Source organism: Zingiber officinale, chromosome 7A (assembly GCF_018446385.1).
Source record: "Zingiber officinale cultivar Zhangliang chromosome 7A, Zo_v1.1, whole genome shotgun sequence".
Lineage (NCBI taxonomy): Eukaryota > Viridiplantae > Streptophyta > Magnoliopsida > Zingiberales > Zingiberaceae > Zingiber > Zingiber officinale.
The window spans coordinates 8,339,965-8,362,588 of record NC_055998.1 but is presented as its reverse complement, the minus strand read 5'-3'; the positions used below and the strand labels follow the sequence as shown (position 1 = coordinate 8,362,588).

The window sequence follows — 22,624 nt, the reverse complement described above, 5'->3', positions numbered from 1 at the left end:
GCGAAGAGAAGGTGAACGGACCCGAGATTAGCTTTGGTCCGAGAGACCTTGAGGGAGTCGAAGAACCGCACGACGACGCTCTCATCATCAAAGCGGTAATAGCCAATTACACTATTCACCGCATATTTATTGACACATGCAACTCGGTCAACATCATCTTCAAGTAGGCATTCGACCAAGTCTAGATTGACAGAGCCAAGTTGTTGCCCATGACAACCCCACTGTACGGGTTCACAGGAAACGAGGTGTTGCCGATCGGACAGACCAAACTAGCCATATCACTGGGAGAAGAGCCGCTCCGGAGGATGCGGGCCACTAACTTTATCGTGGTAGACGCCCCCTCCACCTACAATGTGATCCTGGGGTGCCCCGCCCTCAACAAGTTTCGGGTGGTCGTCTCTACTTTTTGTTAGAAAATAAAATTCCCCGTCGAGGACCAGGTAGGAGAGGTCCGAGGAGACCAGCTAGCAGCTCGACGCTGCTACGTGGAAATGGTCCGCTCTGAAGCCAGATTCGCACGGAAGACACCCCGAATCGAGGTAAACGTTATAACCGAGAAACCTCCTACTTTAGTTTATGAGGAAAAGGAGGAAGTGCAGATTCATCCTTGCCGACCAGAGGCCACCACCTTCATAGCATCTGACCTGGAGGAGGAACAAAGGAAAGAGCTCATCCAATGCCTTCAACAAAACCACGATGTCTTCGCATGGTCGATGCACGAACTGCCCGGCATTTCCCCAAGTGTAGTTCATCACGAGCTCCAAGTCCGACCGAACGCCTGGCCAGTAAGGCAACGGAAAAGAGACTTCAGTGCCGAACAGAATCAAATAATCCGAGCAGAGGTTGAGAAGCTCCTAAAGGTCGGCCACATACGCGAGGTGCAATTCCCGAGCTGGCTCGCGAACGTAGTGCTCGTCTCCAAGCCAAACAACAAATGGAAAGTCTGCATCGACTTTCGGGACCTGAACAAAGCATGCCTGAAGGACTTTTATCCTCTGCCTAGAATCGATCAGATGGTAGATTCAACCGCCGGGTGCGAGCTAATATGTATGCTGGATGCATACCAGGGATACCACCAGGTGCCGCTCGCTCGTGAGGACTAGGAGAAGGCTAGGTTCATCACAGCGGACGACACCTACTGCTACAACGTGATGCCATTCGACTTAAAGAACGCTGGGGCCACTTACCAGCGTCTTATGAACAAAGTATTCAAGCGACAGATCGGGTGCAATATGGAGGTATATGTAGACGATATATTGATTAAATCGCTCCAGGCTGCTGATCTCTGTGCAGATATAAAGGATACCTGCCATACGCTACGGACGTACGGGATCAAGCTCAACCCCCAAAAATGTCTGTTCGACGCCAAGAGCGGACCTTTCCTGGGATATATTGTGACCGAGCGGGGTATTGAGACTAATCCCAACAAGGTTAAAGCACTACAGGATATGCTACCACCGAGAAACCTAAGGGAGGTACAACGTCTTACCGACCGGATAACAGCTCTATCAAGGTTCATTTCAAAGTCTATTGACCGCCTGACCAGAGCCTACCATTTTTCAAGATCCTGCGCCAAGCTACAAAGTTCCAATGGGACAAGGAGTGCGATCGGGCGTTCGAGGAGCTCAAAGCCTATCTCAACCCCCTACCAGTGCTAGCCAATCCGATAGCTGGTGAACCCCTCAAGATTTACCTATCCTCAACCAATCACGCGGTCGGCTCGGCCCTTGTAAGGTCGGACGGCGAGGAACAGCCTGTATACTTCTTGAGCCATATATTAAAAGACGCTGAATCCCGCTACACTGATCTCGAGAAACTCACCTTTGCACTGGTCCTCATCGCTCGGAGGCTCCGTCCGTACTTTCTCGCGCATACCATCATAGTAATGACCAACAGCCCGTTGAGCAGGGTCCTCCTCAATCCAGAAGCATCAGGACGGCTGATCCCTGAGCCCGAAGTCGCCTGGAAGGTGTACGTGGATGGGTCCTTTAACCGGCAAGGGAGTGGAGTGGGAATACTACTGATCTCCCCCAAAGAGGAGTGGATGCAGCTATCTGTTCGGCTGGACTACCGAGTAACCAACAATGAGGTCAAGTACGAGGCTCTTATAGCCGGGCTGCAAGCCGCTTGGCACGTAGACGCCATCAGAGTTCTGATTCATTTGGACTCGCAGTTAGCGGCCCAACAGCTCTCCGGAACGTTCGAGATCAACGACGCTCGGCTCAGGCTTTACGCCGAGGCCTTCGAAAAGTTAAAAGTTGATTTCTAGGAGGTGGTTATAAGGAAGGTACCCCGAGCGGAGAATCAAGCGGCAAACGAACTAGCGAAACTAGCCAGCTCCATATCGTCGATCGTCATGCAGCAACCGATCGAGCAAATGTCCCTCGTGCCCCATATCGACCGGATGGAGGGATCCATCTTTCCCAGTGACTGGAGAACGGTGCTGATAGAGTTTCTACGAGCAGGAGCTACTCCTTCTGATCGGGAAGAGGCTCACCTGCTGAGAAGGCGAGCAGGCAGATTCACATTAATTGGAGATCAGCCGTACAAGAAAGCTTTCTCCCGACCGCTTCTCAAATGTGTCGGGCTGGAAGACATCGACTACATACTGCAGGAGGTACACCAAGGCTCCTGTGGTGGACAGCCGAGCGGTCGTTCGCTAGCAAGGAAGATTTTACTGGCTAGATACTTTTGGCCGACCCTTCAGGAGGACGCCGCTCGAACCGTATCCATTTGCCTGTCCTGCCAAAAGTACCACAATCTCTCACACCACCCGACGGCAGAAATGAAGACATCCGCGGTATCTTGCCCGTTTAACCAGTGGGGCCTGGACATAGTGGGGTCCTTCCCTATGGCAACCAGTCAACGGAAGTTTTTACTCGTAGTCATTGATTACTTCTCCAAGTGGGTAGAGGTCGAGTCGCTGGCCAGGATCACCGAATAGATAGTCAAGAAGTTCATCTGGCAACACCTTATTTGTCGGTTCGGCATCCCGCGTCGGCTCATCTCAGACAACGGAAGACAGTTTGTCGGTCAGCAACTCAAAGAGTGGTGCGAAGGATACAGCATCCAGCAGGTCTTCACCTCAGTGGCTTATCCCCAAAGCAATGGGCAAGTCGAAGTAGCCAATCGAGAGATCCTATGGATTCTCCGAGTTCGACTCGACCACGTCAGGGGCAGCTAGGTAGACGTGCTTCCAGATGTATTGTGGGCAATCCGAAATACGCCGAAAGAGGGGACGGGTGTCACGCCTTTCCACTTGGTGTATATGGGCGAGGCAATCGTTCCCGTCCAAGTCGGAATAAAATCTGACCAGGTGCAGCAGTACGACGCAGACAACGCCGAACGGAGACAACGCCGAGTGGAGACAACTGGAGCTTGACTTGGTGCATGAGACGCGCGTCAAGGCGGCCGCTTGGCTGACGGCCTATCGGCAAAGAATGAGGCAAAGCTACAACCGGCGGGTAATCCCACGATCCTTTCAGGTCGGTGACCTAGTATGGAGAAAGGTGAAACCGGTCGGTGACGTTGGCAAGCTAGAGGCTCCATGGGTTAGACCATTCAAGATCGTGGAGAAGCTCCGCTCTGGAGTTTACTATTTAGAAGATGAAGACAGGCGGCGATTGGAACGTCCATGGACTGTGAACTATCTCCAGTCGTACCGAGCTGGGTGAAAGGTTCGTTGATGTATTTAGTGTCGTGTATCTATTCTTTTCCCTACGCCTTTTGACTGCAGGGTTAAAATCGAAAAGCAAAGGATTGCAAGATCATTGCTGAACAACTGGGCAACTCGTAAGACCATCGAGCGGCTACGTTAAACGCTAGAGCCGAACCGGCGGCTATAAATACCCGACTTGAAGACCATCGAGCGGCGACGTTAAACGCTAGAGCCGAACTGACGGCTATAAATACCCGACTTGAAGACCGTCGAGCGACGACGTTAAACGCCAGAGCCGAACCGGTCGCTATAAATACCCGGCCTGAAGACCATCGAGCAACGATGTTAAATGCCAGAGCCAAACCGACGGCTATAAATACCCGGCCTGATGACCGTCGAGCGGCGAAGTTAAACGCCAGAGCCGAACTGACGGCTATAAATACTCGGTCTGAAGACCATCGAGCGGCGACGTTAAGCGCAAGAGCCGAACCGGCGGTTATAAATACCCGGCCTGAAGACCATCGAGCGGCGATGTTAAACGCCAGAGCCGAACCGGCGGCTATAAATACCTGGCCTGAAGATCGTCGAGCGGCGACGTTAAACGCCAGAGCCAAACCTGTGGCTAAAAATACCCGACCATCGAGCAGTGACGTTAAATGCAAGAGCCGAACCGGCAGCTATAAATACTCGGCCTGAAGACCATCGAGCGGCGATGTTAAACGCTAGAGCCGAACCGGCTTCTATAAATACCCGGCCTGAAGATCGTCGAGCGACAACGTTAAACGCCAGAGCCGAACCGGCGGCTATAAATACCCGGCCTGAATACTGTCGAGCGGCGACGTTAAATGCCAGAGCCGAACCGGCGGCTATAAATACCCGGCCTGAAGACCGTCAAGCGGTGACGTTAAACGCTAGAGCTGAACCGGCGGCTATAAATACCCGGCCTGAAGACCGTCGAGCGACGACGTTAAACGTAATAGCCGAACCGACGGCTATAAATACCCGGCCTGAAGACCGTCGAGCGGCGACGTTAAACGTAAGAGCCGAACCGGCGGCTATAAATACCCGGCTTGAAGATCATCGAGCGACGACGTTAAACGCCAGAGCTGAACCAGCAGCTATAAATACTCGGCCTGAACATCGTCGAGCAGCGACGTTAAACCCCAGGGTCGAGCGACGACTATAAAGCTCCACCTTCACATCGTTTCAATCTAACATGGGTCCTCTGGAAAGGAGACGATCATAGACTCGATTGCCGAGCAGCAGCTCAAAGATCAAAAGACGAAGCTCTCACAAATTTAATAGCGATCGAGGGAACAAGTAACCCGCTCGGATATACACAGCAAGAGAACAAGCAATGGAAGGCCTAGAAAGAGTTCATTAATCAAAATAGGCTGAACGGCGAGTACATATATTAAAATAGTTCGAACGACAAGAACATATCAACGACTTCACTCTAGATAATCAAAGACATCATTAGGGATCGTGGTAAGAAGCCCGGCATGGTCACGGATAAGAATGGTGAAGTCTTCAGGGAGGCGGCCCACTGTCTTCAGATAATTAACCGTGGCAAGGACAACCAACTCAAATGCATGGACAAGCCGAGCCAAGCTTTCTCTATGAATTTCTCCGAACGGATATAGTTCTGCCGCATGACGGTGAACCGGCTAGGCTTGGCCTCCTGATATTCTTTAAGGGCGGCTCGAGAGGCTTCAAGAGCATCCTAAAAGGTCTTCAGGTCACCCTGGAGAGCGATCACCTCCGCTGAGCAACCAGCCTTCTCGGCGGTGAGCAGGTCAGTCAACTCCTTGACCCTCTGCGCAAGGGCCCGGGCCTTAGTGTTTTTTATCTCCAGATCGGAGATAGCCATGTTTTTTCTGGTATTGACCTGCTCGATCTTTTTGTCATATGTCTTAACCTCAGTCTTGAGTTGATCCGCCACAGTCTGCAGGTCAGAAGATTTGTGTTGCTCGGCCTCCAGCAGTCTCTTGGTCTTGTCAAGGTCCGCCTTCAACTCTGCATAAGAGGGGCCTGGAGGGGGAGCCCCACCAGAACCTTGAGCTTCTTGAACTCCTCCTCTAAAAACGCAAGGCGGTTACTTACCGCAATGCTTTCCACTCAATACTGCAACAAGATCAGAGGGAAAAAAGTCAGCGCCGAACGGAAATGAAAAAGTGGAGGTTATGATGAGAGTTACCCCGGTGGCCTGTTGTATGTGGCTGTTGCCGAGCAGCCCCGGGAGCATCAAAGCAATGCGCGCCCGAGCGTCCTCCCAGACCTTCGCCAGGGTTCCCCGGATGGTTATTTGGTGTTCGGGACTCGCCGGCCGTGCGGCCGCCTGCAGATATTCCTCCGTCGATAGGTGGAGTATAGCCTTGATAATCCTGCGCCCGCCCGGGGTAGATTGAGTAGACGCTGAAGGGGCATAGGACTGGCCGACCAGATCAGAATGGATAAGAGATCGTCTGATTTTCCGTTGAGCAGAAGGGAGTGAGCTAAGGGGCTGGACAGTGATGGGATCAGAAGGCTAATCGTCCTGAGAGGGGGGTCGGTCGGAAGATAGCGCTTCCACCGTCGCATGAGCCAATAGAGGGGGAACGTCTGTTTGCTCGGACACATGCACAGTTGAGGTAGCCGAGCTGGTTGGTGTGCCCGTTCGGCGGTGTTTGCACCCAGACAATGGAATTTCATCACCATAAGACCCGCCCTCCTCGGTCTGAATGGCCGGTTGAGTACCTGACGGGGCGGTCTCTCCCGCCGCCTCGTTAGTGGCAGTCCGAGCGGCAGACGCATCACCTGCCGTCTGCGCCTCTTCGCTCTCGCCTTCATGAGAGCCGGCCGGAGCGAGACCAAGTTTCTCCGCCTCCTTCGCTGTAGCTGCCTCTATCTCGGCAGCCTTGAGTTTTAGCATGTCGAGCGCCACCGACTTCATCATAGTGGCAGTTGCGAGAAAGAAAGAAGAAATCAGTTAGACCCAAAGAAAAAAGGAAAAAGTTATTTCTTACCAGGGCCGCCCGGAAGCCTCGTTCGGGTCGGACTTAAGCCGAACATATACATCATTCCTTCGTGGAGCAGCTTATGGATATCCAGCTTCAGCCCGGCCAGCAGGTTGGCTGCGTAGAGGTAGGCGGGCTCGGTCCTATACCGCTTCAGGTCAGGCTGGGTAGGCAGAGCAGTCTGCCATCGGGTCCGGAAGGGAGGTGGTTCGGGGAATCGCAAGAAGAAGAAGGGCTCGGTCCTATACCGCTTCAGGTCAGGTTGGGTAGGCAGAGCAGTCTGCCATCGGGTCCGGAAGGGAGGTGGTTCGGGGAATCGCAAGAAGAAGAAGTAATCCTTCCAATGCTTATTGGAGGATGACATGTTATCAAAGAAGATGAGGCCGATCCAAGACTGAAACAAAAAGGTACCTAGTTCGGACTGCTTCAGATAATAAAAGTAATGGAAAACTTGAGGCTTTAGAGGAATGTTGTGCACTCGGAAAAACACAACTACACTACACAGTAGCCGAAAGGAGTTAGGGACAAGTTGGGCGAGCAGAATGCGAAAGTAGTTGCAGACCTCTATCATGAACGGGTGGATGGGAAATCGAAAGCCCGCTACAAATTGGTCTCGGAAAAAGGTGACAGTGTCGGCCGACGGGTCGTGGGGTCGGGCAGACGGCTCGGCTAAAACTAGCTCATGGTCGGGGAAAAGATTGAAAGCACTTATCAGGTCGGCAGTATCACCCGAGTCGAACTGACTCTCCATGTTGTGGTACCAGAGGCCGGGAGAAGGGTCAGAGGAACTGACCATAGCCGGAAAACGAAAGGCACGGTGGTTTAACCAGTGGGATCAATGGGAAAAGGCCGACAGGGACAAAAAGAACATACAAGAAGTGTAACAACCCAAATTTCCTCATTACGAGTCCTAATAATAATTAAAAATATTTAGAGATGCTTTATAAATATTCTAGAGATTTTTAGAAATTTTTAGAGTATTTTTATACAATTTTTGGAGTTCATTTGGTATTTTTACCAAAAGAAATAAGTTGCAAAAATAAAGAGGTTGAGCCGAGGTTCGAACCAGAGACCTCCGGTTAAGCAAAGCCTTAAGTTGTCTCGGATGACCAGGAACCCAGCAGGGCCGTGCTGATTAAATATATAGCGAAATAAACTTAAGCAGTAATAGAAAACAGAAAAATATTAAGTATAAAAGAGTTTCGGCCGAGGTTCGAACCCGCGACCTCCGACCCGGTCCAAGACTTAAGCGAAGTGCGATGGCCAAGCGCCCAAGCGGGCTGTGCTGATCAAAGAGAGGATGAAATATATTTAAGCAAACAACAAAATCAAAGCCAGTGGTAAGGCGACCAAAACAATCGATCCGTTAGCCCTCGAGGCTCACGTTCCTCCCGTGAAGTCTTTACGCTCGAGTCATTAGTTGATCCTAATGCTCTGTCACGTGTTATGATTTGTGGCAAACAAAGACACAAGGCTAACGCCCTACTAATCAAATAGGAAAAAGTCTATTGATTGAAGATATGGAAAAAGAGACCCGGCAATTTATAGGCCGAGATTGTAATCGATACGTAGGGTAATTTATGTTGACCAAGAGACATTGGTCATTCGTAAGAGTCTGCTAACTCCCAAGGGCGATTCGGAGGAAAATTGGTTGAGAACCAATATTTTCATACTTCCTACACCATGCATGATAAAGTCTCTGAAGATCATCGGCCAGTACTTGATTGTGAAAACAGTCTTGAGACTGTCAAAAATTACAGCTAAAAGCGGACCGTTATCCTAAACCATACAAGTTATCCTAACTGAATAAGACAGTAGATCGTGATGCCTCTGTCTTTTCAATTTGTAAATATTTTGACAATGTGATGTGGTGACCATAGTACGTATCTCATGTATTAGACAACCATGGCAGTATGATCCTAGTGTTATTCCATGATGGGCAGAAGAATACATATACCCTTCAAGTCAAGGAAAAAAATATTGTGTTGACATCACAGCGGAAGGAACCACTTCAATTCGATAGCCAAGAATACTAATCAACTTTCTATATCAGATTTTAGATAAGATGAAGCATGGGCGTTATCTATATACTTTACTACATCAAAGTGAAGTTAGCCACAGAAGGTTGAGTTACTGGCGAGTACAACAGTGCCTGGCAGATTATGATGGGCTGATGCCAGAGATCTTCCTTCCTGGGCTACCACCCATCTTGAGGATATCCAAGCATTGCAGATTTTGGTTTCTTTTGCAATTAACTGGACACGAACAGCTTTACTACTTGTTTTGGTTTGTGCTATGCATCGAAAAGAACAGTCCTTATAGTTAGCATTTCATTCTACAATTCTTATAAATAGCATTTCATTCTACAGCTTTATGATTAGTAGCACAAATTTAGGTTTTCCTTGTTACCTTAATGGCCATGATCGGCTTATGTTTATCCCTGCAGATTTAGTTTTGGTTGCTAGGTAATGAGCAAGAAATGATTTAGATTTGGAGCATGTAGTTTAATTTCATTTTGTAGCATCTCAGTTGGTTTTTTTTCCTTGCTGCAATAAATAAAATCAAGCGTGTAAATGAGTAGACAGTGGAGTGGTATTGTGCCTATTAGTTTTCTTTTAGGCTTATGAGTAGTTGTATGTAAAGCAAGCCCAAGGTCTTAATAGGATCCCTAAATTTCAGAATTTGGATCAGCAACACGCCAAGTGCTCGAAGAAATGCCGAGGCATTTGTTCTAAGAGTTCTAAACAAATAATAAGTATTTTATTTTTAAGAGGCTAGTACCCGACTTCCGAGGTTGTCGTTAAACAAATCCAGGTGACCAATTCCGAGGTCTTGGCCCTGGTAAGACCAAGGTCTTTACCCTTGTAGAACTGGTGGCTCGCTACCTCAGTTTTACTAGGGAGCGCGCAATGGTACTACGCCTGGGCCCAAGAAATAATTGATTATTATTTTAAAGTATAAAAGTATAAATTTTAAACAAGTGAAATAAACTTCACATAAGTTTAAAATTCAACAAGTTTAGTTTTCTTATATGCTGACATGTTGTTTGGATTTGCTTACATGTTTAGTATTTCAGTATGCTATGTTTCTTTTGCTGTTAGATGAGCATGAGTAGTATTTCTTCCTGAGCATTCAGTTTTAGATTTCTTTCAGTTACATGCATATTCGAGTTTTGTGAGTTAGATAGCGCTTACTAAGCAATTTTGCTTATAGTTGCATTTCCTCTTACTGCAGAAAAAGGAAAGGAAAAACTATAACGAAGGAAGGCGACAAGGAGGTGCAGATGGATGTGTGATGTTTGGACTATAGAAGCCTTGGGACTCAGTTTAGAAATTTATTAAGATTGCTTTGTATTTAGACTATTGAAGTTGGTTATTCATGTTGATGATTTTATTATCAGAGTGACTTTATGTATTTAGAATTCTTTCTTTTAATTGCCATGTACAATAGTTCTATTGTTTGAGTTGTAGTATTATTGCATGCATGTTTAGATTGATACGTAGTGTTAGTTGTGAACATATGCTTGTGAATATGATAGGATGAGTTGTTTAAGTTTTTCGCTGTCACTAATTGCATGTTTAGAGAGTTTTATGTATTGATATTTACATGTGAACAACTCTAATTATGTTAAGTTAGTAGTCCAGTAGCGCTTCACCCTCAGATGTAATATGCATCTACTAAGGACGCCCATTCTGGAGTTCTGGGGAAGGGGTTGAGCGCGTACCGGATTGAGTCCTGGTTCGTTACTTCTTCTCCAAGATTGGTTAGTTGCGTGATCAGCTCTTTGATCCTTACTTGGAGTTGCGCTATCTTCTCGCCTTGGTTCATCCGAAGGTTCATTAACTGGGTCCGGAGGATGTTGCGTCTCGCTAGCTTAGCTTCCGAGGTACCTTCGTGAAGCTCGAGGAATTTTTCCCAGAGGTCTTTCGCGGAGTTGTAGCTTTCGATCCGACTTACCTCTTGTGGTGGCAGCACACTAAGCAGGTGGAACTCTACCTTTCTGTTGGCGACAAATTCGGCTTGCTCTTTCTTGCTCCATTAATGCTCTTCTTTGTCTTTTGGAACTTCAAAACCATATTTCATAGTTAGTAAAATATCGAAGTCGGTTTTAAAGAATACCTCCATCTGGCGTTTCCACGTCGTGAAGTCTCCGTCGAACTTCGGGGGATGAATATTTGCTCTGGCCATCGTCTTGATCGTTGTGCTTCAGTCGGCAGTCAGTCCTTCTGAGGCGGTCTGGCTCTGATACCAATTGTAGGTGCAGCGGAGGCCAACAAAAGGGGGGGTGAATTGCTTCTGAAAAATTAAAACTATACCCTCCTCGTACTTTCAACTCAAATAGTGCAATAGTAAACAAAATAATGAAGTAATAAAGAAATAAGAAGACAGGAATTTAACCTGGTTACAACCAAGAGGGTTGTTAATCCAGGGCAGTAAGAAAAGCGCAGTAGAAGATCTCCTTTGCTGAAGGCGGAGAAGCCTTTTACACACTAACGGCTCAGAACTATTGCTAGGAAGTTGTTACAGAGTTGAATACTCAATTGATGTTGAATTCCTAGTTCTAGGGGCATTTAAATAGCCTCTGAAAATCTGATCTCGAGGGTCCGAGGCGGCTCCAGCAAGTGGGCAGATAAAACTTTATCCGCAGCGTAAACGGTCACTTTTGACCAGTTGAAGGCGCTTCCATCAAGACTGAAGGCGCCTCCAAGGCAGATGGAGGCGCCTCCAAGGTGGAGGCACCTCCAGTACTGGCTTGAGGCGCCTTAAGCTCTATTTCCAACATCCTTTCGCCTTGCTTTGACTTTTATAGCTCCATGCGATTGAGTGATTTCGGCCAATCGAAATAGGGCTCACCCGAACCCAATTTCCGGCCTTCCTTGAGCAGCCTTCCTCCCCGGCTTAACGTCCCTTGAACGCTGCGCACGTTCTTCTCGCCCACTGGTGTATTCTTCCGCAGCTCTCTCGCCCTTCGGACGCACCGAGCCCGTCGGCTCCTTTCCTGTGCCGTCCTTCACACTAACTGCGTCTTCCGCTCGACTTCCTGCGCTCCTAAGCTCCTGCACACTCAGACACATGGATCAAACACAAAACAGGACCTAACCAACTTGGTTGATCACATCAAAACTATCACAGGATTCAACAGTGAACACTGCTATCTTCTGATAGTTAATTAGTAACTAATAGTTAGACACTTAAGGCTAAATTTTTAGATGAATATTTTTTTAAATGTATCAAGTTTAGGAGGAGGATATTTTAAAATAATTTATTTCTTTTCCTACTACTTATTGTAAAAATCACTTTCAAAATATTTTGCAAAAATACTTTCAAATACTTGCTTTGCAAAAATTCATATTTTTTTTTCAAATAAGTGTTTTTCCACTTTGAAAAATAAACTATTTTACTTAGACAAATTCCTTGTAAAATTTTTTAAAGGGAGCTTTGAACAATTGAAATTTTAAGAAGTATTTTTCAAACAAACTATCTTTTTAACAAATATTTTGAAATATATTTTTTGAAAATGTTGAAAATTTTTGTCAAAATACTTTAAAAGATGTTTTTCAAACACTTTGAAAAGTTTAGAAAACTCTTGCACAAATTTATTCTTTCACAATTATTTTACTTAGTAAAATTTCTTTGAAAATACTTTAAATTATTTTATAATATTCATACAACATTTTTTTAAAGTGTTTTATATCTTGCAAAATGATTTATAAACTTCTTTTATAGTTTAAGCTTTGTAAAATGATTTGCTTTAGTAAATTAATATTTTTCACGTTTTGAAACTCTTTTGAAATGTTTGAGAATTTCTTTTAAAATTATATTACATCCTCTCTCCTATAAAACCTGTAGATTTTTTTAAGCTCTATACTTACTAAAGTTTTATTATAATCTGCTATGTTTATCTGTATTATTTTTTATGAATGTCAAAAGGGGAGGGTAAAGATTAAGTAAGAAAAAGACATTAAATCTTGAAATTCTTAATCCTAAAATGATCAAGGGAATAAAACAAAAAATTAAAATTACTTAATTTTTTTCTCTTGAATAATGTCAGTTCTATTTGTTGTCCCCTCGGGACAGTCTAGTGGCTAGCGCATGAGGTGTTGCCACCATGAGATCTGGGGTTCAAATCTCGACAAAGCCGAGGTAAATGTCTCCCTTATGTGCTAGTTACTATTCCAAAGGCTAGTATCCGCCCGTGATTTACCTCCTCCGTGTTGGTTCTGGGACGAGTTGACGGGGGCACTGGGGCGAGTGTATTCGCCTTTTGCTATCATGTTATTTCTATTTGCTTTTATTGTATATTTTTCTAACTTTAACCTAGGTTATTATTACATCAAAAAGGAAAAGATTGTTGGTGCATTTGTCACCAATGACCAAACATGAGTTTTGATGAATGACAAATGGATTAAATTTAGATTTGTTGTTGATCTAATCTTGTTATCGAGTGTGTCAGGTTGACTAACTTAATGGGACCCGACACCAGGCATGAAGTCTAGTTGGGATGAGTGATTCTCGATTTGTGAAGTCCAGATGTGAGATTCTAGCAGGAAGAAGTTCGGATGCATGATTTTGGCAGGAGATCGAGATGTTTGATTCCCAGTTGGCAAAGTCCGGATGTACGATTCCTATAGGAAGACCTAATGTGTTAGATTGGATGTCGAGAAGGTAAGTCGACACTCGGTAAGTGAAGGCAAGTCGTCGGAGGAGAGTGACTAAGTGAAGAAGCATCCTGGTTGAGGGGATAGTAGGTGTCGGCCCAATTTAGGTCCATTTTGAAAACTTAAATTGAGACCCTAACTGGATCTTAGTCTCGTGGACAGAGTCTAAGTCATAAATTAATCATAACTATTATTGTGTTAATCTTGTTTTGCAGGTTAAATATTTTTTATTGACTAACACTTTTATAGGATAAAAGAAGCAAAAATTATCTTGGATGAACAATACCCAATGCGCCTTCCATGGGACAGAAGACGCCTTCGGCACTATGGAAGGCGCTTTCTATCAGATAAAATTTAACTTCATTGGTGACAAGGATCAACACTTTCTGGGATAAACCTTTACCTATGGAAGGCGCCTTCAATCCTATGGAAGGTGTCTTCCACACCTTATAAAAGTGTTGCTCGACCAAGCATTCAACATTAACTCTTCTACAAGCTTCTATATGTTCGTTTGAAGTTCCAACTGCTCCAGCTTCCTGCTATTTCTTTGTTACGATGTTTCTGTGCCTGAATACTATTGAGGAGACATCTAACATTGAAATTAAGTCAATCATCTTCAAAAGTGTTGGGTAACAAAGTTAAATATTGTACTTACTTTCTGCAAAAGGAAAAGTATAACGTATTACACTTGCTTTGATTCTTTTTGCACTCAAACCCCTCTTCCAGCAGTTTCAGAAGAGGTATTTAGTGGATTATTCATCGATAGGTCCATGAGACCTGAGTCTTGAAGTAGGAGTAGCTAAAGACTCCAAACCAAGTAAAATTGATCGAGTCATGTTTTCATATTTTCTATTTGTGTGTTTAAATCTTCTGCTGTGTATACTTTGATTTCAAAATCGAAAAACAAAGTTTTTTAAAAACCATGTGATTCACCCCTCTCTCGCGTGCGTCTCGATCTAACATGAGTAATTCCAAATCTTCCTGTTATAAAGTGACGATTATGAGTCGTCCAACTTATTCCATCTCCTTATTTTAGTTTCAGATGAAAGTTCCAATAGACGACGTTAACTTTGATCTTGTTTGAAAGTGATGGAGATGGCACGCTGGGTACGTGGCTCTGCTGTTGACTAGAAGTAGACTTTTAACTGGAGAGAAAAGGGCTCCTTTTTCCTCTCTACACACACTAGAGAGAGAGCAAAAGGGAATATTTGAGCAAGAGCTAGGGAGGGGTCCCTGGCATAGCCATTTTGACGCTCAAGTTAGTGTGGTATATGGGCAAAGGTGCAGAAGAAGAACAATAGATGCGTGATGTCAAGTTTGTAAAAATATATTGCGTGAGCAAAAATGTGAGCATATCTCACCAACGGAGAGAATCCCCTTTTATATCACCTCTTATAACCTTTGCAATAATGAGGTAATAAGGAATTTTCTGTTACCGGTATATGAATCGCTTCTTATAACTTCTGCCATCAATGATGAGGTTGAGAGAATATGTCGTCAGAATGTTGGGTGATGGAAGATGTATAGCCATCCTTCGAGGAAGGCTCCATCGCACGTATATAATATAACAGTAGAATATTCTCTGATAAGTAGTTGTTATTTTTTGGTGGGTTGTTGTCATTCCCTGACAATGTTGTCCCCTAACGATATCTCGGCCAAATCTTTAGCTGACTGCTTGTATATTGTGATTTATATTTTTGAAGAGGGGGGAGTAAAGCCTTGGAAGATCTGATCAGTACTTTGGATCGATCGGCCATATATTATGAGACTTACCCCTGAACTGTTAACCTGGGAGTCCGTCCGACCCTATGTTCGACTAGATTTGTATTGAGAATTATCTCATACATTTGCCTTATATATAAGAGGAGAGGGTGTTGAGCCTCATAAACTCAACTAGCGTCGTGACCGACCGACTATAGTCTTGGAAATCCGACTAACTCTGGGGTCGCCCGACCGTCTGCTGAGAGATGTGTTCAGAATAGGCGGTAGGTCCCATAAGTCCGATCGGCACTTGGGCCGATTAGCTATAAATTGAATGGACACAAATGAAGCACTAGATCCCTCAAATCTGACCGGCTCTCAGACTAACCGTCCTCGTATTGAAGGTCTTACGCTAAGGAGTGAGAGGAGCTAAGCCCCATTGCACGTGACGCTCTGACCGTCACCTCATCTTAACTTTGACCGCTACCTCACTTTGACTTTCACTATCACATCACCTATAGATTGTTGCGCATTATTGTAGTGTTTCTTATATTTCCGCTGCACATTTTTGAAGAAACAAGCAACGTCAAGCACGAAGATCGCACCGAGCTATTCACCCCCCTCCCCTCTAGCTACATTTTGGTCCTAACATAGATCTGCTCATAACTTACCATATCATTCATCATCCATCTAAAAATGATAAATTCATAGAAAATGCACACTAGTTTTAGTTCTAATTTGTATAATTCATAGAAATTAAGAGTTACATCAATGTTATTTTGTTTCCAAATTAACATAATTATTTAGTTTTAAAATTCACCATTTAATGCCTTCCAAAGTTAAATTGGCTATTCCCTTGCCATAAAGTTAACCATAGAGTTAATACACCAAATTAGCCATCGCGTGTTTAGTTAGATTTTGTGTTTCATTAACTTTTTTCCAAGTTGTATTTCTTTCTCATTCTAAAATTTTCAGATTTGGAGTATAGAATTAAACGATGTGGTTTCCTTTTTATTCGTATTCTTTTTATCCTATTAATATTAATAATCAATTAACCTCAAAAATACTCAATAGACAATTAATATATGGCAAAATATTGGATTTTCTAAAGCATTTTTAACAAATATAATTTTATATTTACAGATAAAACACAATTCAACCATAGAATTTTTTTTAATCAATAACTAAGTTTGATCTCTTCTTTAACTTAAAACAAAATATTTAATTAAAATTCAATTATTAAAATTTTAAAAATTACTTTTCATGCCATTTAGTTAAAAAGGAATTATAACTATCAATCTCCGTTATTTTTTTATATTCAATTTGTAAATTATTAATTTAGACAAAATAAATGTTATATAAATGATAAATATTAATAAAACAATTTCAAGTCATAGATAACAATTTAAATCAAACTTAAGTAAAAACAAATTACTTTTTTTATTCTCTCAGTGTATATATTAAATTAATTAAATATAATTAAATATATTTAATTATTTACGCAACTCTTGTATTAGCTTTTTCGAAAGTTTTATTAAAGAAGGTATTTATATAAGTTACAACTTTTGTATGTTAAATTGGTAATTGTCCTTACAGAGCTTATTAATTTCGATTTTTTATTTAAAAGCATTTCTTGAGAATAATTATTCGTAGCTCCGTTTGTTATACATTATCGTCTGTTAACCTTCTAATCCTCTACGCAAAATACAAAACGGAGGGTCCGTTTCCGTCAACTGAGAGGGGGAGAAGGTGTCCTAGCCAGGCGCCGATACCTTCCGCTTCTCCTTGCCGGCGAAACCCTACTCGCTTCCGTCCTCCCCTTCGCCGTCGACGCTGGCCCCTGAATCCTATTCCAAGCAGCCCTATCTCCTCTGCCCATCTCTTGTCGAGATCGCTTGCCGACCTGCTGCAGTTCGTTTCATCCCCTTTCGCCTCATCTTCTTCGTAATCAGATCTGTAAGAACTTCACCTAGAATTCCAAATTTGTGTTGTTCTCGGTGTATTTTGTTCTGCAAGGCTAGGTTTTAGCTTCACATTGTGGAGTTATGCGGCTTGGTTAGTTGTTTTGTAGATTTTGTAGGGCATCCTTGGAAGAGTACCTCCAGGTCGAGTGTCTGATCATCATATAATAGTTTATTTTAATCATATTTTGAATACTCGCTGATGCTGATGAGGTCTCTGTGCTATTCGTTTTCATTGATAGAGTTACAGATCTATTTTACTCCATACTTTAGCCTCAATTTCATGTAGAACAATTATATGCTATTCGTTTTGCTGTTATTTAATTATGACGTGGATGGGTATAGCGAAGACTGATAAGATTGTTGGAGATGTCTTCTGTTTTCAGTAATCAAGATACTTGCTGACTGATTTATGTGTGTTAGAACTTTTAAGCAAAACGTTTGGAATTTTAGAAACTCAGATCCATCTCTATTTCTGTAATTAAGAGGCCAAAAAAGATAGCCTCTTCAGTAATTGCCTTAATTTAGTTCCAAAGAAATATGATAGCATGGATCATAGTATGAGTAGTAGCCATGAGACTGTTTTACTACTCAGGATGAGAGGATGATTTCCTAGTTCTTTTTTTTCGCGGGTGCAACAACTAACAAATATCTCATTCAGGGAAGTGAAAGCTATACTCATTGGCAAACCTCTTGTCCATTAATAGTTCCATAATCCTTTTTTTTTTCGCATTTAGGCTTTTTATAAATTATGTTTCATTTTGTTCTCTGGTGGCCACATTTCCATCTCGATTTTATGGTACTATTGCATGATTTTCCTTCTGTTTCATTCTTCTTTGCTGCTTCTGTCTGTTGCATATCCTTTAAGATGTAACTTCTGAGAACTTCTTATAATTTATGTTTCATTTTTTTCTCTGGTGGTCAACATTTCCATCTCAATTTTATGGTACTATTACATGATTTTCCTTCTGTTTCATTCTTCTTTGCTGCTTATGTCTGTTGCATATCCTTGAAGATGTAACTTCTGAGAACAGTTAAGTTGGCTGCTGGCTGATTTTGTTGTTGTTGTTGTTGATAGGTGCTTGAACTTGAAAGATAGAGTAACACTTGCTTGTTCAATATATTTCTACTATGTACTTGTAGAAGAAGGAACTTGTGATAGAACCATCTGAACATTCTTTAGTGAATATAGATTAATTTCCATCCGTAGTTATTTTAGCACAAAAAACTCTGGTCACAATTATTTGTATTTTATTTTTTGAAGGGGGTCTCACTGTAGTTGGCTCACTGATCAATATCTTATTGCTTGTTACTCAAAGGTGTGTTTTCATAGATGGCTCCCAGCAAATGCAAACCTTCTGGAGATGAAACTTCTATCAATGTGACACCTTTGAAGTTCTCTAGAAGAATGCTTGAGAAGTTCAATTCTATTGACCAAAGAATGACACAGGAGATTGACATTCGGGAAGTTTATTTTTTGATCATGCATTTTTTGTCGGCTGGGCCATGTAAGAGGACATACGGGCAGCTCTGGAATGAGCTTTTAGAGCACAAACTTTTACCTAGAAGATACCATGCTTGGTATTCACGCTCTGGTGCACCAAGTGGTGATGAAGATGACGATGGCTTGTCACTGCCTCTTTGCTATATCAAGTTGACTCAGAGGTATATAGACTTATAGAGTAACATAGTTTTGTATTGTTCATGTTTTCTAGCTTGACAAGCTAAATATCTTTTTTATTTTTTTTCAAAGCTTGAGTGTTTGTTCTTTTTAGGTACCCTCATATTGAAAAGGACCACTTAGTAAAGCTTTTGAAACAATTATTAGTTAATTCATCTCCTTTGCCTGGCGTGATTGGAGGAGTTCCAAGTGCTGCTGTTTTTCCTATGCTAATGGGATCTGGTTCTTTCTCTCTTCTTGCCTGTATGTAAACGATATGCCCACCATTACGTTCCAAATTCAGTATATAGAATTTTATTTGATTTGTTACTGAGTTCTTCTTAATGCATCAAAATCCTTTTGGGTGAAAATTAATGCATAAGATACAAGTCCATTGCTTTATGTTAACCTTTTTTCTGCTCTTCTCCACTTAATTTTGATATATCTTTTATTTTGCAGTTCTCTCACCCTTAAGCTCCTTTTACATGCAGCTGATAGGGATAAAGAAATCAAATGCTCCAAAAAGTTACCACGTTATCTACGTTGGCCCCATATGCATGCTGGCCAAGTTCATGGACTGAGTTTAAGAGAGATAGGTGGTGGCTTCACAAAACACCATCGCGCTCCATCCATTCGTGCAGCATGTTATGCAATTGCTAAACCATCAACATTGGTACAGAAAATGGAGATCATAAAAAAGTTAAGGGGACATCAGAATGCCGTCTATTGTGGTATGTTTGATTTACCTTCTGATTGTTAGAAAATTGACTGGAATTTTCAATTTATTTCATGGCTATTTTAGAGTGATAAGGATTCTATTTATGTTTTACATATTAGCTTCTAGTATCTTTTCTACTGGTTTTTGCATATACTTATCAGGCCCTCTTTGTTCAGTTTCATTTTGCAAGTAACTTATCATCATACAGGTAGCACATTTGTATGCCAATATTGTTCCTCTAATTATTGAGATGGGTGATTTAATCCGACTTTTATGTTTCTAGGTTTTTGTATTTCTTTTGGAAGGAGTTCTGATCATGAGTGCTCCTAGACATTGCAGCATCCTTTTTCTTTTATGTTATTTCCTAGTTTAATATATCCATTGAACAAGATGCCTGGGAATTATAGGCCTTTTGCATACAGTTGGCTGCATTGTCCATCCTTAATTTAAGAATTGGTTCTGGGTAATTGGTATCCATTTAAGATTATTCTAATTGGGTTTATTTGTTAAATCACGGACACACTTTGACCCTTTTTTTCTGCCCAAATATTTTTGCCCTAATTCCAGGATAGCATGTAATTTTTTGGCAGTTCTCTTAGATACTGGGCTCCAGCTTTATGGATACTTGGTCACCCTTGTATCTTTAAAAACCTAGAGGATTAAATTGAGAATCATCCCAATCCAAACAAGCTTAATTTTCCTAGTTTTTTTTATTTCTTCCTATATGTGTATTTGTCTAGTATTTATAGATTATTCCTATTCATTTTCTATGAGCCTTTCTGCAATGGTAATGTTTCCATTGCAACCTGGGCTAAGACCTACTTGTGAAAAATCTAATTCTTTGCTAAGCAAGGATATTGCATATGCACTAGCCTTAGATTCTGTATTAATAGAAATATTATACACTGGGATTGCTTGTTTTTATTCCTTTGAATAATTTTGAACACTCATGGAACATGATATGATTTCTATTATATTTACACAATTTTATTTATCACTGACAATTTTCTCATCGTTGGAACCTAGAACTTTTTGTATGGTTATATATTATCAATATTGCTTGCATGACAATGATTGAGCCTGGTGAGATTAGATGTCTTATTGTCGAGGCTCATATCTTTGTCCCATCCCATTTATTTTACTTCTTGCATTATTACATCCATTTTTGAAGCTGTTATTTTTAGTTGCTTTTATGAGCCTGTAAACCACTTTTATTTTTGTAGTTCTTGATTCTAACAGGTTGATGCAACATAATGATTTGTGAAATTGTTATTGTAGCTACATTTGATCGTTCCGGGCGGTATGTAATAACTGGTTCAGATGATCGCCTTGTAAAGATCTGGTCAATGGAAACTGCATTTTGCCTAGCTAGTTGCCGGGGACATGAAGTGAGTCTTTGATGCGACATTTATGTTCTTCATATTCAGATGTGGGATTTTATTTTTCTTTGTATTCATTTCATTTTGTTTTAAGTTATAAATTTAGTCTGTATACATGTAGGGTGACATTACTGACCTGGCCGTGAGTTCAAATAATGCTGTGGTGGCTTCTTCTGCAAATGACTTTATCATTAGAGTTGTTAGTCCTTTTTAATTTGTTTTCTTGATAAGTATTTACCTGATTTGTCTGTATTATGCTTCTGAGTTTTGATAGTTCTGGCTTATGAATGCAGTGGCATCTACCTGATGGCCATCCAATATCAGTGTTGAAAGGGCACACTGCAGCTGTGACTGCCATTGCCTTTAATCCCAGACCAGCTGCTGTTTATCAGCTACTCTCGTACGTGCTTTCGGATTATGATTTGTTTCACTGTTTTGTTTTTTTGGTTCTTTTAAACAGAGATATTTTTTTTGGTCAACTCCTATGCATCTTCTTGGCATTTCTGAAATTTATAATTTGATCATATTTGTTGAGAAAGATGGAATTGAGTTACTCAGATAAAAAATGAAATAAATACACATATTATGCCAAAATAATGCTAAAAATCTGAATTTTATGCCAAAATGAGAAACATACACTGATATTTGATGGTTGATTTGCACATCATTGCAATTTTTAGATAGCTGAAAAATCAGATTTAAGTACATCTATTATGCCAAAATAATGCTAATTATTTTTCTTTCTGCTTTCTTTTTTTTATGAGGATTCTTATCTTGCAGATCCTCTGATGATGGAACATGTCGTATATGGGATGCCAGACAATCAAGTGCAAAGCCACGTATTTACATCCCAAAGCCTTTAGATACTTCAGCTGGTTTGTTTTTAATTTCCTTTTCTCAAAAATTTATTCCATATTACTCCTAGTTTTAAAAATGATGAATTAAAATGGCAGGAAAGACCACTGATCCTTCCCCTAGTGTTGGTCAACAAACACATCAGATTCTTTGTTGTGCATTCAATGCTAATGGAACTGTATTTGTTACTGGTAGCTCTGACACATATGCTCGGGTATGTCTTATCTCTTCATACGTTTATTTATTTTGCTTGTAAATTTTATGTTGCAAGTTCTTACATGCAAGTTGTTTTGAAGGTATGGAATGCTTATAAGAGCAATATGGATGACCCTGAGCAATCGAACCAGGAGATGGATCTTTTATGTGGCCATGAGAATGATGTCAATTATGTGCAATTTAGGTGAGTTAACTGGTCAAAGTTCAATTTTTTTTTTTTTTTCTGTTCTGATTCTGACTTTTCTTTTATTCAGTGGTTGTGCTGTGGGGTCTAGATCTTCTGTCGGTGATGCTCTGAAAGAAGATAATCTTCCTAAGTTTAAGAATTCCTGGTTAGTTTTTGTTGTTTTTTGGTATTCTCGTTTTTTTTCCTTTTGTAATATCACATAGAGGTTCTGAGCCTTGACATTGAACAAAGCTTTGTTTTTATTTAATTGATTCATGGTATACATATTAACTGAGATTTAAAATAAATTTTAGGTTCACTCATGACCACCTTGTTACCTGCTCACGTGATGGCAGTGCAATTATTTGGGTCCCAAGGTCCCGACGATCTCATGTGAGGAAATTTTTTAGTCATTTTTAATTCTTAACCTTCTTTGTATGGTGTGTGGACTTGTCTGGATCATTCGTGGAAAATATTTCTCAATGATTTTTTGGTCCATGCAAAATTACTTTCATCAATATATTCCTGTCTATTTCATTCAAACGTATTTTTTTGAATTTCTTATCCTTATCTGTTAAAGAAGTTGCGAATCAAGTATTTACCATCGTATGTACCGTTCACGAATCAACTACTAAGTTTTCTATCTAGTTTGGTA

At 41.7% G+C, this 22,624-nt stretch overlaps 2 protein-coding genes across 4 annotated transcripts in view; one reads left to right on the top strand and one right to left on the bottom strand.

Moving 5' to 3' along the window:
- Positions 1-5,381: 5,381 nt before the first annotated feature.
- Positions 5,382-6,593, bottom strand: LOC121999180 (circumsporozoite protein-like). The gene is made up of 2 exons (XM_042553898.1): positions 6,331-6,593; positions 5,382-5,736 (listed from the first exon to the last, which is right to left on the bottom strand). Exons 1-2 carry the CDS (start codon positions 6,591-6,593, stop codon positions 5,382-5,384), a joined length of 618 nt encoding a protein of 205 aa, XP_042409832.1.
- Positions 6,594-16,707: 10,114 nt separating this feature from the next.
- The window catches only part of LOC122000903 (bromodomain and WD repeat-containing protein 1-like), a 28,858-nt gene continuing 22,941 nt past the window's right edge, over positions 16,708-22,624 (top strand). The window contains exons 1-12 of one of the 3 annotated variants that reach the window (XM_042555403.1): positions 16,708-16,970; positions 18,309-18,640; positions 18,751-18,899; positions 19,127-19,366; positions 20,632-20,741; positions 20,854-20,931; positions 21,026-21,132; positions 21,513-21,607; positions 21,686-21,801; positions 21,884-21,987; positions 22,058-22,135; positions 22,284-22,362. In XM_042555403.1, coding sequence (XP_042411337.1) covers positions 18,309-18,640; positions 18,751-18,899; positions 19,127-19,366; positions 20,632-20,741; positions 20,854-20,931; positions 21,026-21,132; positions 21,513-21,607; positions 21,686-21,801; positions 21,884-21,987; positions 22,058-22,135; positions 22,284-22,362 — 1,488 coding nt within the window. In that variant the 5' untranslated portion in view covers positions 16,708-16,970. Of the gene's footprint in view, positions 16,971-18,294; positions 18,641-18,750; positions 18,900-19,126; positions 19,367-20,631; positions 20,742-20,853; positions 20,932-21,006; positions 21,133-21,512; positions 21,608-21,685; positions 21,802-21,883; positions 21,988-22,057; positions 22,136-22,283; positions 22,363-22,624 lie in introns of those variants that run through there. The other 2 variants (XM_042555402.1, XM_042555404.1) reach the window with 2 other exon arrangements.